At 32.2% G+C, this 16,742-nt stretch overlaps 2 protein-coding genes across 4 annotated transcripts; one reads left to right on the plus strand and one right to left on the minus strand.

Moving 5' to 3' along the window:
• Positions 1-882: 882 nt before the first annotated feature.
• Positions 883-8,359, minus strand: Mtpalpha (monolysocardiolipin acyltransferase Mtpalpha). 2 transcript variants are annotated; one of them, XM_083093625.1, is made up of 11 exons: positions 8,234-8,359; positions 5,461-5,570; positions 4,953-5,225; positions 4,576-4,826; positions 3,914-4,297; positions 3,489-3,659; positions 3,188-3,410; positions 2,777-2,986; positions 2,389-2,584; positions 2,010-2,212; positions 883-1,833 (listed from the first exon to the last, which is right to left on the minus strand). In XM_083093625.1, exons 1-11 carry the CDS (start codon positions 8,271-8,273, stop codon positions 1,630-1,632), a joined length of 2,265 nt encoding a protein of 754 aa, XP_082949751.1. In that variant the 5' UTR covers positions 8,274-8,359; the 3' UTR covers positions 883-1,629. The 2 variants fall into 2 exon arrangements, with proteins under 2 accessions (XP_082949751.1, XP_082949750.1); XM_083093624.1 differs by lacking the exon at positions 8,234-8,359 and adding an exon at positions 7,234-7,441.
• Rubicon (run domain Beclin-1-interacting and cysteine-rich domain-containing protein rubicon) lies at positions 8,340-13,592 on the plus strand. 2 transcript variants are annotated; one of them, XM_083093623.1, is made up of 9 exons: positions 8,340-8,905; positions 8,973-9,153; positions 9,444-9,595; positions 9,688-9,871; positions 10,080-11,719; positions 12,031-12,213; positions 12,279-12,461; positions 12,518-12,671; positions 12,782-13,592. In XM_083093623.1, the coding sequence occupies exons 2-9, from the start codon at positions 8,974-8,976 to the stop codon at positions 12,980-12,982; spliced, it is 2,877 nt and encodes a 958-aa protein (XP_082949749.1). In that variant the 5' UTR covers positions 8,340-8,905; position 8,973; the 3' UTR covers positions 12,983-13,592. The 2 variants fall into 2 exon arrangements, with proteins under 2 accessions (XP_082949749.1, XP_082949747.1); XM_083093621.1 differs by having other exon boundaries at positions 8,340-9,153.
• Positions 13,593-16,742: the final 3,150 nt, after the last annotated feature.

Genomic DNA, 16,742 nt, shown 5'->3' on the forward strand with positions numbered 1-16,742 from the left:
AAGATGTTGTTTGATAATTTCGATGTTGTTAGAAAGATACAAGCTAAATTATGGAAAATAAAACGTGATAATGCAGTCTTCAAGAGGCCGTTTTTAATCGGTTTCGATCTAGAATTTTCCTGGGTCCAGAGAACAAACAAAGGCAATGTCGTCGCATACCGACAATCTCTCTCGCGAAATCTCCAATTTTCTTGCATCAGCCAAGGACTCGGTCACATTGAGTGACGTTAATTTAACAAAAACAGGTGTGCTAGACTGGTAGATGATGCAAAACCTCCTCACGATTACACTTCCTTTGCGTTCACCTTTATTGAAATTTATTTTTTCTGCGAAATAGAAGAGTCTGCACGTAAATAAATATATAAATTAAATTAATTTATTTAATTCCCACATAAAGATAAAACGCAAACACATTCTCGAAATCGTGAATTTGCATGAAAATTTTTGAAGGAAATCAAAATTGCAATAATTGAATTAATTCTATTTGCAATTTCTTTTTCACTTTCAATATTCAATATTTTCAAGAGTGCAACATTTCTCGACTATTGCATCAAGCTAAATATTTCCATTTCAAGATTGTACTTACATGTAATTTTAAAGGATAATATTTATTATTCTGAATTGATTTATTAGCTTTTTTGCAATTCAAATGCAAAAAAAAAATATTTTCCGCTTATCATGATTATAGTTTTATCGCGAGGGAACGTCAAATCATTATCAATCATATTTATAAATCTATATAGCTGGAATATTGAAAATAGATAATTGCAAATTAATAGAAGAATTATAAAAAATCAAAATTTAATTTGATTTTTGTTTAATAATAAGAAACATTATTAGAAAATGATGAAAAATAGTTCACAAAAGCTGGAAAAGGTGGAATAAAATTTAATATAAACTTTTTATTTTTGATATATATTATGCAAAAATAAAAATGTACAATTGTTGTATATATGTGACTGCTTATAATTTATACAACGCGTATTATAAAAACACTATAAACGGCATTTGCGGTATATAAACTCTCGATAATGATAAATGCGACTCTATCTATAATGTGTTTGCGAAAAGTCGTTGAACGGGTTGTGTAAATTTCAAGTCCAGAAATATACTTTACAAGTCGCAACAGTCTCTTTAGGCATTAACTCCTCCGATTCGATTTGTCGACGCGGAATCACATCGTGTCATAACTCGCGTAAATGAAATCGTAAGTACAGCCTAAATGCATTATTTTTATAATTTTTACAATTTTCTCCTAGAAATCTTAATTACTTCTTTCATCGAAACATATTATTTACAAATATTTAAACTCGTAAATATTATTTCTATTGTACTCGTAAATATTATTTCTATCAATAAAAGTTGAAAATATACTAAAAATGTATCCAAATACTCTTTTTAAAGATTAAGAAATAAAAATATTTTTATAATTATTTTAGATGAAAAAAAATAGTACAAACGAGATATAACAGATGCAAATCCTAAATTGAGTTGCATGTAACAACAAGGAGTTAATCCTCATATCTTAATTTTAATATACTTATCTCATTCTGAAGTCAACTAGTACACAAGCTAGTTCAGCACTCGGAAGAATGTTAATGGACGCCATTGTAAATTCCTATAGATTTTTTATTGCGTGTGGAATTTTCGCGTAGAATCGGCTGCCATATCAAGTAATAATTGACACGGTTTGAAACTCTCGCCGTAATGACTCTGGAATTCCTCCATTTTTTTGACGAATCGATGAGCACCGTATGCGTCCACCCAACGGAATGGACCACCTGTAAAAGGCGGGAAGCCCAAACCAAACACAGCTCCCACATTGCCCTCCAACTGAAAAATACAAATATCGTTAATAAAATCAAGTATAGAATAGAATCAAGTATAAAAAATGTCATAATATTAATGTGCTACTTATACATTTGTGTTAGTAGCATACAATGATAAGTAAATATATTGAGCCTGTGCCTTTAAGTCTTTTATACTTTAATTTTAATGTATTAACTTACGGGATTAGCTAGAACATTTTCTTGCAAGCAAAGCACCGCTTCGTTGACGAATCGCGAGACCATCCTTAACTGACGGTCCTCGTCGGATGTGCTACCTTTAGGCTCGAGTGTGTATTTCTTCAAAATATCTAACGCGCCGACATTTACTTCCCTGTTCTTAGAGTTGGCTTCATACACGAATATACCTTTCCCGGACTTGCGTCCTAAAATTCATACAAATTTAGAACTCTAGTATAATTGATTCATGATTCGTTGATTTTTCCATGTATATTTAATAAATTATCACAATCGTATGCAGTAAATTCTCTCCACAATTAAAAAGGTGTTTACTTTATACAGAATTAGACAATAGAATTCAGTTATATTGTAAAAAGTTTACCGAGAAAACCGGCTTTGACCATGTCGCCAAGAATGTTCACATCTCCCCCTCTAAAACGTTCGCCGAAAGCTTTGTCAAGATCGGCGCTAATGTGAGCACCCACATCGATGCCGACTTCGTCGGACAAAGTAGCCGCGCCGACAGGGAAACCGAATGTCTTTGTCAGCTTATCCAACTGCACTGGATCTACACCTTCCTGTTTATTACAAATTATATTCACAATTTGAGATTAGAACAATTAATATATGTGTGTCCTAACATGTCACATAATTGTAGAATAATATCGATCGCGTTAATTAAAGATATTTAGATCTTTAAAATATATCGTTTTCGTTTCTCGTACGTGATTTCGGTAAAAATATAATTATTACCGACAAGTATCACTCACTTGCATTAATCTGATCGCTTCTGATAACATGGCGGAAAGTATTCTTGTAGTGTAGAATCCGGGACCATCACCGACTGTGATAACGGTTTTGCCTTGCTTCAGACCGACATCCACAGCAGTTCTGATAGTTTCCTCGGATGTTCCTTTATGCGTTATAATTTCTAGCAATTGCATTTTGTCAACAGGAGAAAAATAATGCATGCCAATCACCTGTAAAGAACCGTGTCTTAAAGCTCATATGTATTTATATATATAAGATAATTATACATTACAATTACATTAAAATTCACTATTATAATTCGACAAATTAAATAATAAATAATAATTATTATTAATAATTATTATTTATTTTTCCTTACATATATTTAATTATAATTTAATTTTTCAAATTAAATATATAGATGTATTTACTTTATCAGGACGACTGCTACCAGCAGCTATCTTTGTGATGGGAATTGCAGATGTATTAGTCGCAATGACACAGTGCTGCGGCACTATAGATTCAATTTCCTTTAGGACTTTATGCTTGATGCCAATGTTCTCGAATACTGCTTCAATCACTACATCTACATCCTTGAAGGAGTTGTAGTTTAATGTCGCGTCGAGATGCGAGAGATATTTATCTTTTTCCACACTGCATTACAAAATTTTTATTAAAAAGATTTGCATTTTATGTGTAACTTTGTTTTTTTTTATAGGAAAGGCACCGAACCTGGAGATTCGTTTACGCTTCACAGCGCCATCTAAGCCTTTCTGAATCTGGCCTATGCCGCGATAGAGTCCAGATTGATTGGTATCCTTCATAATGACATCGTAACCTTTGTCGATGCTGACCTGGACGATGCCCGCACCCATCAAGCCGGCGCCAATTACAGCAATTTTTCTGCACAAAATAAATCGTAATGAAATGATGATTATTATGCTGAGAGAGTATGTGTTAATTAAAATTGGGCAGCAAAAATTATTTTACGATTATTTTAGCAATCAATTAATAAAGTAATTATAATGACATTATTTAGATTATAATGATTAAACATAAATTACATTTTCAATCATTAATTTGTATCTGTATTTATATAATCATTAATTTTATTTCATCCATAATCATTTTATTTGTAAATTTATTAGAAGACGTACTTGGCTGCACTCTTGGCCGAACCGAAACGATTTTTCTTACAAGCTGTCTGACCAAAGAACAAGCTGGTAAGACCTTTACACTCCGGTGTAACTACTAGTTGGCCAAATCCCTTAGCTTCAGCATCGAATCCGACGACTGGACCCTTATCTAAACCAGTTCTCACCACTTCCAAGATTTTAAGAGGAGCAGGATACAAACCACCCGTTGCTTTCATCACCTGAGCTTTTGCTCTCCCGAATATTTGATCCTTGACAAAGTTAAAAGATAGAACCTGTTGTGTTATATTGTCCACAAGAGACTTCGGACCACGCTCGATTTTTAGATTTCCGTTCGCAAGATCCTGTGCAGCTTTTACCGCGGTTTCTTCCAAATATCTCATTGTACTAAAAAAAAAGCATAATTCGATTTTAATAATATAATTTCGATGGTATTAGCAGTATTTTTACTATAGAAAAAGACTAGCTATCTTTCTATTAGAAGACAACGAGTATTTTCTAAAGCAGATTAAATATATGAGATTACAAGAGCCAATTATTAATATTTAAATAATTACATGATCTAAAAAACATAAAATATAAAAAATTATTATTCTTTTTAAAGAAATTAGCATAAAAGATTTAAAGTGCATTTGTATTAAAGTGTGCTATTTATATGTTTGTACTTTTCTTCGGGCGTTTCAACTCCTGGACCGAGACGATTCACCACGATATCCACTAGTCCGAATTTTTTCGCTCTATCAGCTGTAACTGTTTTACCAGTGAGTATCATGTCTAGAGCGGTGGGGAGAGAAATCAGCTGAGGCAAACGTTGAGTACCACCGGCACCAGGAAGGACCCCAAGCATTACTTCTGGTAATCCTAACTTGGTCTGTTTATTGTTAACAGCAAGTCTATAGTGACACGCTAACGCGACCTAACAGAAAGTAATTAATTCAATGAATAATTTTTCTCTTTGTGTCTCTATGAAATTTTTATTTCGTTTTCTATTTTATATTTTCATTTTAAATTCTCTTTATTTTAATTATAAAAAATGTGTTACCTCCAATCCTCCACCGAGACATGAACCGTTAATAGCAGCAACGATCGGTTTTTTACTATTTGCTATTATGTCCAAAACTCTCTGACCCTCTTTCGTCAGTCGATAACCGCTTTCGGCATCCGAAATAGTTTGTAACATAGAAATGTCTGCACCAGCTATAAAGTTGTTTTGTTTTCCGCTAATCAGAACTGCTGAGTTTACAAGTGAATTTGATTGAACTTCAGCCAGCAAACTTTCTACTTCCGCTATTACTTCCTTATTTAAGGTGTTTACCTGTATCAACAATAAAATAAAGATTTGTATTAAAATAACTCTTTTTGATTTTTTTTTGTGTTTTGATAAAGCGTGATATATTCTCATCTTATATTTCAACATAACTTATAGTTCAACATATTGCAACATAATATTTACAAGCAACATAAATATACGCATACATATCCCATATAGATATTACAACTATATTGCGGTAATAATGTTCTGTGCTGTATAAGATGGTACTATATATTACCTGGACTCCTGGTGAATCCATGGTAATGACTGCTACATTGTTCACAATTTTACATTTAAAATGTTTCCTATTTGCCTCGGTTGCTAGTGTTCTTAGGGATTGGTGTAAACCTGAAAAAATATAATAGTAATTAAATGATGTAATAACTGTATAATAATTGCATGGTGAATAAGAAATATATATTATAATAAAAAATTTGAATTTATTTTATATTAAAATAATATTCTTATATTAAAACAATATTCTTTAAAACTTTTTAACTTTATTAATATATTCACTATTTAATTATTATCTCTGTTCCTTTATGATAAGAATAGAATGTCTACTGCTTGCATTGATAAACAATCATATATATTCTATTCTTGTTAGTTCTATTATATACTTTTCATTATTTTATGGCAATAAAAGTGTATAAATGTCATTCAACATTAATTTACACGAGTATAAAAACATAAGCATGCCATGATAAGTCACACATTCAATATAAATTTTGCTAAATGATATGATTGTTAAAAGTGTCATTTGTCTAGAGATGCATGTCTGATGTATATTTCATGTCATCTGCATTTACACTTTGAATTTTTTTGTATAATTTGATTTATAGTGCTTTTGACCAAAATGAATTTAATGTCACTTCTGCTTTGCATTGGATGCATTTAAGACTTAAAATATATAAATATTTAACATATGCTTGTTTTGAAAATTTAACTTGAAAATACACACAGAATCCTACTTTTAGGCAAGTCTAATTAAAAATATACATATTTGTTATTGAATACAAGTTGATAGAAATGGAGATGCAAATTATTTCAGTCAAAATACTATTAATCTAATTTCAATTTTGATATTATTTTTCTCAAGTTAAGATAGATTTTTATAGAATATTTCCTTTTAAATTACTCTATCTTTCTGCATATTTTAAATATTTTTTCTTTTGTTTCAAGAGTATACATTTGCAGTGCATAAAATATCAAGTATTTTTAAAAGGAAAAAAGAACAAAAGAAAAATTAAACTAATCTTTTTAATTATACTATCCTATATACATATACTTTTATGCACATATTTTTATCTATATTTATTTCATTTCAAGTACATAAAACATCGCTTGCAGGGAATGCTTTGTAAATTGTAAGGGAAAACTTGGCAAAGCTCGTGTTTTTACTTTTTACACAGAACGTATGTTCGAAGTCCATGAGTCCAAAAAAACCTTGACACCTTGAAACCTTGAGTTTAACGATTATTAATATCCTCAGAATAATATAATTTTAGATATCGCACTGTGTCAATATTCATAAATCTTGAATTAGTATTAATCATCAATCTCTCTCTCTCTCTGTCTCACCAACGTGAGAGCAAAGGTCGGTGATATTGAACCGGCGAATTTATCGGTGTCCACCGGTCACATACAAATACCAATATGCTACCAGGTGTCAAAAATTGAAGAATCCTTCATATCTAGCGAACAATTCGAGCCCCAAACCGGTGTAAATCACATATCATCGCCCTCGATCTCTGTCTCTCTCTCAACTCCGGATTGTTGCCAACTAGAAGTATTCGAGATCGAGACTTTGACTCTGGCATTTTATACATTTTTTTCCCGGGTACTTCGAGATGAACTTTCAACGGGCGATTACATCTCGTACGTTTTACGAGATAAAATATACATAATATCGCGTTACTATCCGTGTACGCGAGATACATCATATTTACTCCTTCCTCCTTTTTTTCCATAGGTCACGTACGCATCAAGGTTACACGTAATCAATCATCACCTGTGCATTTCAAAGCGAAATTGGCGCGGGAACAGCGCACGAGGGCGCCCAAGAGTCTGCAGCTCGCCATGTCTTGAGATTCGAATTTAGACGAATTCAATCAGCTGATTCTCATAGAGTGAAGGCAAAAATCGTGAGTCACGCACACGACACGACACTCACTACGCGAGTGTGTCGCCCTAACTGGACGATCCCGTCCCACGACTACCATGTCCCACGTGGCTTTCGCGCGGGGAGAGAGTATCGAAAACATCGAGGTACCCTCGAGACTCGATCGGTAAGGAATTTATCGCGAAACGCGCGGAAAAAACGACTTCCAGCGCGATTAATTAAATTAAATCATGTACATTCAATTAAATTATGTATATCGGTTCGATGTTTTTGAGGTGAAAACTCTGTTTTTTGCCTTCAGCTGTTTTTTTTCCACGAATTGCCTTCTCGAAAAGATTTAAAAACAGGTAAATTCGATATTCGATCGCTTATCGGCCGGAAGAATCGATACTCTCGAATTCCATCAAGTATATCATTACGTCGAGGAAGCTTCTTGGACTTTGATCTTGATTTACACACTTATTTGTGTGACGTGTTACAAATCCATGTGATGAATCAACGAAAATGTTTTGTTTGACATTATCGAGTCGCGTAGAATATTAATAAACAATTTTAACATATGTTTTCATTTGCTTAATTATATTACGAATGATATCTTCATTATGTTTATTTTAAGGAGAATTCGAAATACATATTTTTGTAAACATTAATTAATTTCTCCTTGAGATATATAAGAAAAAAATTAATAATTAATATTCTAATATATATATATTCCATAAATAATATTTAATAGATAATTAATATTCTGAAGAAGAGAAATTAATTAATAGTCGATAAATAATATTCCCATCATCTTTGTGTGCGTACTTCATCGGGGAATTTAATTTCATCGATTAATTCCATTCTTATCGGATATGGTATAATAATTATCTACAAATCAACTCGTTACCTTGTGATTCAATTTTCTCTTCGATTCGACTGTCACACATTTTATGGTATAAGAATATTATTTGAATCACAGTTTCCTGAAGATGTTTAGACAAGGTGTATTATAACACTTATATCATCATTACGTCTACACTAAAAACATTAAACTTGTACGATATCATTGTTAGTAATTTTCTTGATAACGTCACAAATTTATGAATGAATGAGATTTGTCATTGAGTCGCTCATCTGGAATACTCGACTCTTTATGCTTCAATGACTATAGTTACCAACGTAAACACTTTTTCTAAATCATGTGAGCCCTGTCATACTCATGATCAAATTCATGCAGGAATTGCCCTTTTTTTAACGGATAATCAGCTATTAACAGTAATTAAGAGTGCGTGACGTGCGTAACTCGTGTATCCTAAGTAACTGATGTGAATAATCTCACGATAGCGGTCAATTTTCGCATCTGATTCGGATGTAATTAAACGCCTAATACTTGTGGTTCACTTCATATCAATCTGCTCTCTCACACCAGATGTATTAATTTATCCAAAAACAACGTTATTGCGTTTCTTTGAGAAGGCGTGGACAGAGAAAGAATATCTGATTTACATCTGTCTAGTATAATTTAGCATCCTTATGGCAGAGACTTTTCTTTGGCATCGGTTGTCATAATCGATCAAAGGTAGGCTCAAAGGACTCGAGGTTATACGTTTGAATGAGATGTTATGATGTTTTGGCAATAATGACAGGATGTCTGACAACACTCATGCTAAGGAACAGTGGCAACTTCTACAAAGTCTACGATCCACTGCGGAGGGTCTGTTGATCGATGGAGTGTCCAATGTATGGGATGTTTATGGTGGCCTAAATCGACTGCACAATGTGATAGAGAGGATATTTAAACATGGCTGTCGCATATTTGACCCCAATGTTAGCTGCGTTTGTTGCTTTCAAGACTTCTTCTATTGAAAATATTATCTATATTATATCTTGATACATATTAGATTAGAAAGATAGTTGATGTACAATAATTGTCTAATTACACAATGAATAATTTTATACAAATTATAAAATTTTATATTTATGCATAATTGAGTTTTATATAAAATAATTATTTTCTGATAAAAGTTTGATTATTATAAATATAATTGTAAATACACAATTTTCTTTGATTGTCTGAAAGGATTTTATCACAAGTTTCATAAAAATATTTTTATAAGGGCGAGCCAGACTGTTGGATATTCATTCAAGGACTGAATTGGCTTCAGCCCTCTTTGGCAACATCACCAGTGTTATCAGAAAATGAGGATTATTTAAGCCATTTACCAGCTAGAATAACATCTAAAAAGGATATGTTGTGGCTATACAAAAGGTTAATCTTCTTTTTTCTCTTTATATATTCAATATATTCTTCAATTTTCTTGTTTCTCAAGGCAAATTGATTAAATTCTAATATATTTACAGTTTAGAAAGTCACTCTTTATCACACAAGTTATCATGGCTTCTCTCAGATAAGGAACATTTACTCTCTTGCTTGGAACCATGGGCCTTTCTCTGTCAAGAAAATATGGCAGAAGCGACGCTTTTGTATTTACGAGCAGTTGAGAGAAATCAGCCTGTGCTGCTCGCAGAAATCGATCCCTGTTTAGTGAGTAATGTTTTGATGTTATTTCTAGAATCTGAAATTTTTAAATTAAAACATTTCTGAATTTAAATAAATTATTTAAATTGAAATGAGTTTCTCTAAATTTAATTTAGAAATTATTTCATTTTAAATAAACAATGATGTTATAAGATATATTACATATTTCAATGAGTTCAATCATTTCTGTATTTTTCTATTTGTGAATTTGCAGTTTCTGCCAACATGGATATCGCCTAAAACAAGTCCCAGACGACATCGTCGCTCATCTTCATATCCAGTCAATCTTTCTGGTGCTAATTATATTCTTGCACGAGATAAGAGTGAAAGGAGTTTCAATAGATACATGAAGGTTTCAATACAGTCTCGTTTGAATACTTCAATGCAGTCTGTGTCTCATAAAAGAGACAGTGTTGAAAGTCAGATATCGAAGCCCGTACAAATTATTACTGATGACAACGCGCAAATTATTACTGATGACAACGCGCAAAGTGATTCCAAAATCATTGATATACCTCTGAAAACGTGGAATAGTCTGCCTGCTTTGATTAAGAGTCACAGTAATGTCCCAGTTGCCGTGGACAGTTCAACTGCGATTTCGCCAATTATTCAAGAAAGTAGCGACAACAGTAACAAAAGTAACGATCATCCTCGTGCGATGCACTTAGCGGAGATCATCAATATCAATTATTCCGAGTCGAAGCAACCCGTCAATTCCAACACGGATAGGCTCATAGCAAAGCCCAAGACACCTATTAGGAAGACAAGAAACAGATTGAAGGCCAAACATAGTCAAAATAAAAGAGTATCCGAAAATCTGGAAGTTTATTCGAACATTCATGGAGAAGAAATCAAAAATACCATCGAAGAGACACAGCCGGTTGTAACGACGGCAGAATTAGCAGAGAAGAGGTTCTTGAAGCAGTTAGCGATTCGTAGAAAGACGTCCTTCTTGGTAGGTTCGGCACCTGAATTCACAAGTTCGTGGACTGTCGAAGTGGAAGGTCAAAAAGATATCCGTACGCCGCGGAAGAGCTTTATGGAGGACGGCGGCAGTAGCGTGCAGCCAATGGCAACTGGTTATTTTCCGCGTCCGGCAGAAGGCCAAAGTCTGACTAGTTTCCTATCCTCAGCACGGTTCTCGCGTGCCAACGATGCCGAGTTGGATCGCGAGAATGCGCATTTTAGCATCTGCGAGGCGATGATCGCCGCTATTGAACAAGTCAAATGTAATCGACTGCAACAGCTGGACGTCGATGCGGTTGATGATGAGAGCGATGAGGAAATCAACCGGCTCAAGCAACGGATTCGGCTGCGACGTCGGCAGCGTCAGGAAGAAAAATGTCGAAGTAAAGGTTGGAGTCGCGGTGATCTGTTGAGCGATGGTAGAACCGATACAACCACAACCACCGATCAGAGCGTCAGTCCATTGTCCACCTCTCCGGAAGATCCCTCGGACAGTGTGTCCACGGAAGATTCTGAATTGGACGATGAACGAAAATTGAGAAACGGCGATGCATTCGCATCGACCACATCATTGTTTTCGGACATGGAATCGCGCCAGACAAGGTTCGCTACAGAGTCGACTGTGAGCGAGAGCAGCATGTCTGCTGAAGGGGTGGCTTTATCTCTCATCAGTCGCTTCAACGAGAAGCAATTGCCTCGGGCTAGCGAGTTGCAGTGGCTGGTTTCCGAAAAGGATGCGCCTCAGCGATTGTTGCCGATGCCAAAGAGCTGGCCGGTCAGTCCCGACGAAATCGAGATCGAAGACACGCGGACGATACCGTTGAGAGGGACAATCGAATGGGCCCCACCGCGACCACAGATCATTTTCACGCCTCATCCACCGCCGGTGTAAGTGTATGCAACAAGAAAAAGATAATAATTTAAAAATTCTTTTTCCTTTTCTCATTCTATTTTTAACTGAATGTCTTGTATGAATTATATCAAGTGACAAGCGAAAAATATCATTTACATATCGAAATTGATTGATCTTATAAAAATAAAAATTTTATATATAAAATCTCTTACGAATATATAGAGATTCTATAAATAATACAAGTAATTTCTATTGATAGATAGGCATGTATGCGAATATTAATAATATTCTTCCTCCTCTTGAAAACTTTTTTTCAGCTTCTATACCTCGATCATTTTTCTTTCAGAAGACGGACGTTGATAGCGAAGCAGAATTACAGATGCGCCGGTTGCGGCATGAAAGTCGCCGTGAAATACGCCAATCGATTTCGATATTGCGAATATCTGGGCCGCTACTTTTGCACGGGTTGCCACACGAACCAGGTGGCAGTTATCCCAGGGAAAATTCTATCGAAATGGGACTTCAATAGGTAAACTCTTCTTAAGAATTATTGATAAAGCGTCTTGATCTCTAATGTTTTTTAATTCTTTGCAGATATCCCGTGTCGAATTTCTCATATAGATTACTGGACCAGATGATGTCAGATCCGCTGTTCCAAGTGAACGATTTGAATCCGCTGTTGTATAGACGAATAAAACAATTGGATAAAACGCGAGTTTTGCGCACAAAATTATTCTTCTTGAAAGACTTTTTGTTCACATGTCGATTTGCGAGCAGGTAAATTTCAAAATCCTTTTACAATATAAACACAGCATAATTTTGCGATGTTACAGTCTTCAAAATATGCTGAAGAAGGAGCCAGATTACATCATAAGCGATCCGCATGTATATTCAATTCAAGATTTAATAAACATCAAGTTTGGCGTGCTATACATCAAGCTGCAGGAACTCGTTCAAATTTGTTGTGCACACACTATGGAATGTGAGGTATCAATACTATAATATCAATATATTTTAATTATTATAATATCAATATATTATAATTATTATAATATCAATATATTATAATTATTATAATATTATGTATTCTCTTTCAGCTGTGTCAAGCTAGAGGATTCGTATGCGAGTTGTGCTGTTCCAAAGATGTTATATTCCCGTGGGATTTGTTGAAGGTGATTCGATGCGAAAAATGTGGTGCGTGCTTCCATATGGATTGTAAGCAGGATTCTGGCAAGCTCGAGTGTCCTCGGTGTGTAAGGCTGCGCGCCAGACGCATTTCGAGGGACGAGAAGCCCTGACAAATGACAACGTTCTTTGCCACGCCATTCAGAGTGGGATATGTATATTAACATTTTCACAAAAAATCATCTTCAAAAGGTCTTAGAGATTTATTCTCTCATCTGTCCCTCTTCTTCTATTGAAGCTTCTCAGACGATATAAAATTTTATATTATATATATAGATGTCTTTTAGATTTCTATATTGTTTGAGATACCATTATTAATTACTGTTACGTAAAATACATATGCAATATGTATACAAGAAATAAAAATTCTTGGATACACAACTTATTATAACATAGAATATATATATATATACAGGGTAGGCCATTTTAATCTTCGGACGTAAATATCTCGTATAGTAAACAAGATGGAAAAAAATGTTTAAAACAAAAGTTTTTTCACTATGAGGGGGACATAAGATGGTGTCATTGATTTGACCTTGTGTAATCATTTGAAGGTCACGTAAAGGTTACCTTCAATTTTTTAAATGGAACCTGCTATTTTTCATTGCATATTCTTGTAGCTTATCTCGAGTGTTTTCCAAAACACTATAATTAAGTACCTTTTCGTTAAGTACTTTTTGAGTTATGAGACTTGAAATAATTTCTTAATTTTACATAAACCGTAAAATATCTTGTAAAATATTCATTTTTCGATTATCTTACCTTAATACTTTTACGTACAAAATAATGAGAGGAATCAATTGGTGTAAAAAAAACACATAGTTGTTTCGAAGAAAAAATATGTAATTTGCAATTAACAATTCCATATTTTTTCTTAAAAACAACTATGTGTTTTCTTTACACCAATTGGTTCCTCTCATTATTTTGTACATAAAAGTATTAAGGTAAGATAATCGAAAAATGAATATTTTACAAGATATTTTACGGTTTATGTAGAATTAAGAAATTATTTCAAGCCTCATAACTCAAAAAGTACTTAACGAAAATGTACTTAATTATAGTGTTTTGGAAAGCTCTTGAGATAAGCTATAAGAATATGTAATGAAAAATAGCAGGTTCCATTTAAAAAATTGAAGGTAACCTTTACGTGACCTTCAAATGATTACACAAGGTCAAATCAATGACACCATCTTATGTCCCCCTCATAGTCAAAAAACTTTTGTTTTAAACATTTTTTTCCATCTTGCTTACTATACGAGATATTTACGTCCGAAGATTAAAATGGCCTACCCTGTATATATATATATATATATGCATATATAGGTCATTTACATAGGATATTTACATTGCACAACTTAATAGTGATAGAGGGATTTATGAGAGAAAACCAATACTTTTGTTTCCTGTTACATTGCAGGGATATAATTGAGAATACTGTTTGTGCCTCATTTGAAAGAAAGAATATTGTATGAATGAGATGTATATTATAGCAAAGACTGAAGCATTGTGATATATTGCATGTTGGATTTTGATCTTTTTGTAACCTGAAAAAACAACTTCAAAAAAAAATGTTCATAGAGGATGTCTTTGGTTTTTTTTTTTTTGAGGAAACCAATATCTTAGAAGATCGATTTATTTCTTATAATTAAGAAGTAAATTAAGTAACTTATTAAACAATATACAACAATGTAACTTGACACATTTTTCAATTTAAGAAGGTACAATATCATACTTAACGTAAAAAAGTTTATAAAAAATTGCAAAAATTTTTCTATAAAATAATTAGTTTTGTGTATGTATTTAAATAACCTGTTACTAAATATTTACGATAATTCTTTTCTATAGTGTTAGAGGGAGAAATATTTTTAAGAGATTTGTACGTATTTATTTACAGACATAATGAGCATTTGTTGAACAAAAAATATTATTTCCTTATAATTATATTGTACTAACAAAAAAGAATCTCAAGTTGCGATAGTAATTTTAAATTTGCAAATATTGTTTATCAGTACAAATAGAGTAATATTATCTTATTATATGAAAATCGCGTATCTAGTGTTAATTCCAAGTAATAAGTATGTACCTGATTTTTTTTGACATTTAAAGTATGTATATTTATTGTTTATTTATGAAAATTGCTAACACATGCATATGCAAACTAGTAAGATTTTCAAAATTGTATTATATTCTTCTGCGTGACATACAATCTCTATTATAATTCTTGATATAATAATTCTGAATAAAAGGTTTATAAAAAAAATATATAAAGTATATAAATAAAATTATTAGATTCGAATATATATATACATATATGACTATATTGATATAGAAAAAAAAATCATAAACTGTTTGAATTAGAAATCTATTTGCAAATATCTTTATATGATAGGTTCAAAAAACTAATTTACGTCTAGTAGGATATATGTAAAACATTACATTTAAGGTTTATTTCTCTGAAAATAGTTTCATTGTATATTTGTGTTAATGATTGAATAGACTTGGAAATATTTCTGAAAATTATTTTAAAAAACGTTCCTAAAATTTATTCAACATATAGTAAAAATGACCAATAATCATTTTACTTGACTAGATGTAAATTAGGGAGGATAGAAAGAGAGAAAAAGAAAGATTACTTTTATTTGAAATATTTTGCAATAAAATAATACAATTAATAAATTTTCATGATTTTATTCAGTTATATGTGTTTATAGCACACATCTACCTGAGGATAATAGATATAGTAGAGGTTCATTGTGACGATAGAAAAATATATTATTAATTATATATATATATACATTAGCCTAATTTAGATCCACTTCTGCGATCCTTAGTGTATGTGATGTATATATTTATTACATAAATTTCAAATTTGTCCTAATTTAATTATGGGTATATACATATGCAGATGTAAATCTGCGATCAAATGTATGTACAGTAGGTAATATGTAATTTACTTGTGTTTACGTTTTTGAGATAAAAATTTACCGAGGATTAGTCACTTCGAAAATATGTATTATATATTCTATTCTTTGCTAAAAGCAGAGTCGTATATAAATACTGTACACAATTACTGAGTATATATATACGGGGTAGCCATAAAATTCCTTATTTCTTTCACATAAATTAGTTATTATCAAATATGCTACATATGCATATTCATTATATTTTTAATTTTTTTTTATAATTTTTGTTCAATGAAAAATTAAAAAAATGTCACACATATAGAGAATCTGGTGATAGACCATCTTCTGCAAAAATAATAATATATTTTAATCTAGCAAGTCATATATTATGATAACATTGAATATATATATTTTTTTAATATTTTATTTTTTATATATTAAAGATTAACTTTATATTAATATATATATTAATTAATATTTTGTTTCACACTTTTTTTTAAGCAATTGATAAATAAATTATATTAATTATATAAATAGATTATATTGTTAACATCCCAAATTACAAATTTATATTCATTTTTATATCAAGTTCTTCAATTTCACACTATAAGTAATAGAATTTCGTGGCCACCCTGTATTAAAAAAGAATACTTGACATTTATAATTTTAACTTTGTGACATTATAAGTGAGCATTCTTATATAGATGGTCCTTCATTTTTTTTGACAATTGTCCTGAATATTTTTGTTCAGGAAAAAGTACCATGGTAGCAGCACTATTATACGAATTGCGTCTTGAAAGGTCTTATTCGCCTATCTATCTATAGTGCGAATTACATCTTTTGTTAATTATTAATCACATTTAGTTTTGGCACGCAAACGTTTGCAGAATGAGCGTTTTTTTAACGAATTTTTTTAACGAAGGGAGAAGGAAAATCTTACTTCGCTAAATATGCGAGAAAAGAGCTTAAA

The sequence above is a fragment of the Camponotus vicinus genome, unplaced genomic scaffold, assembly GCF_025532165.1.
Source record: "Camponotus vicinus isolate PSW18456_S1 unplaced genomic scaffold, iyCamVici1.0 SCAF_3, whole genome shotgun sequence".
NCBI lineage: Eukaryota > Metazoa > Arthropoda > Insecta > Hymenoptera > Formicidae > Camponotus > Camponotus vicinus.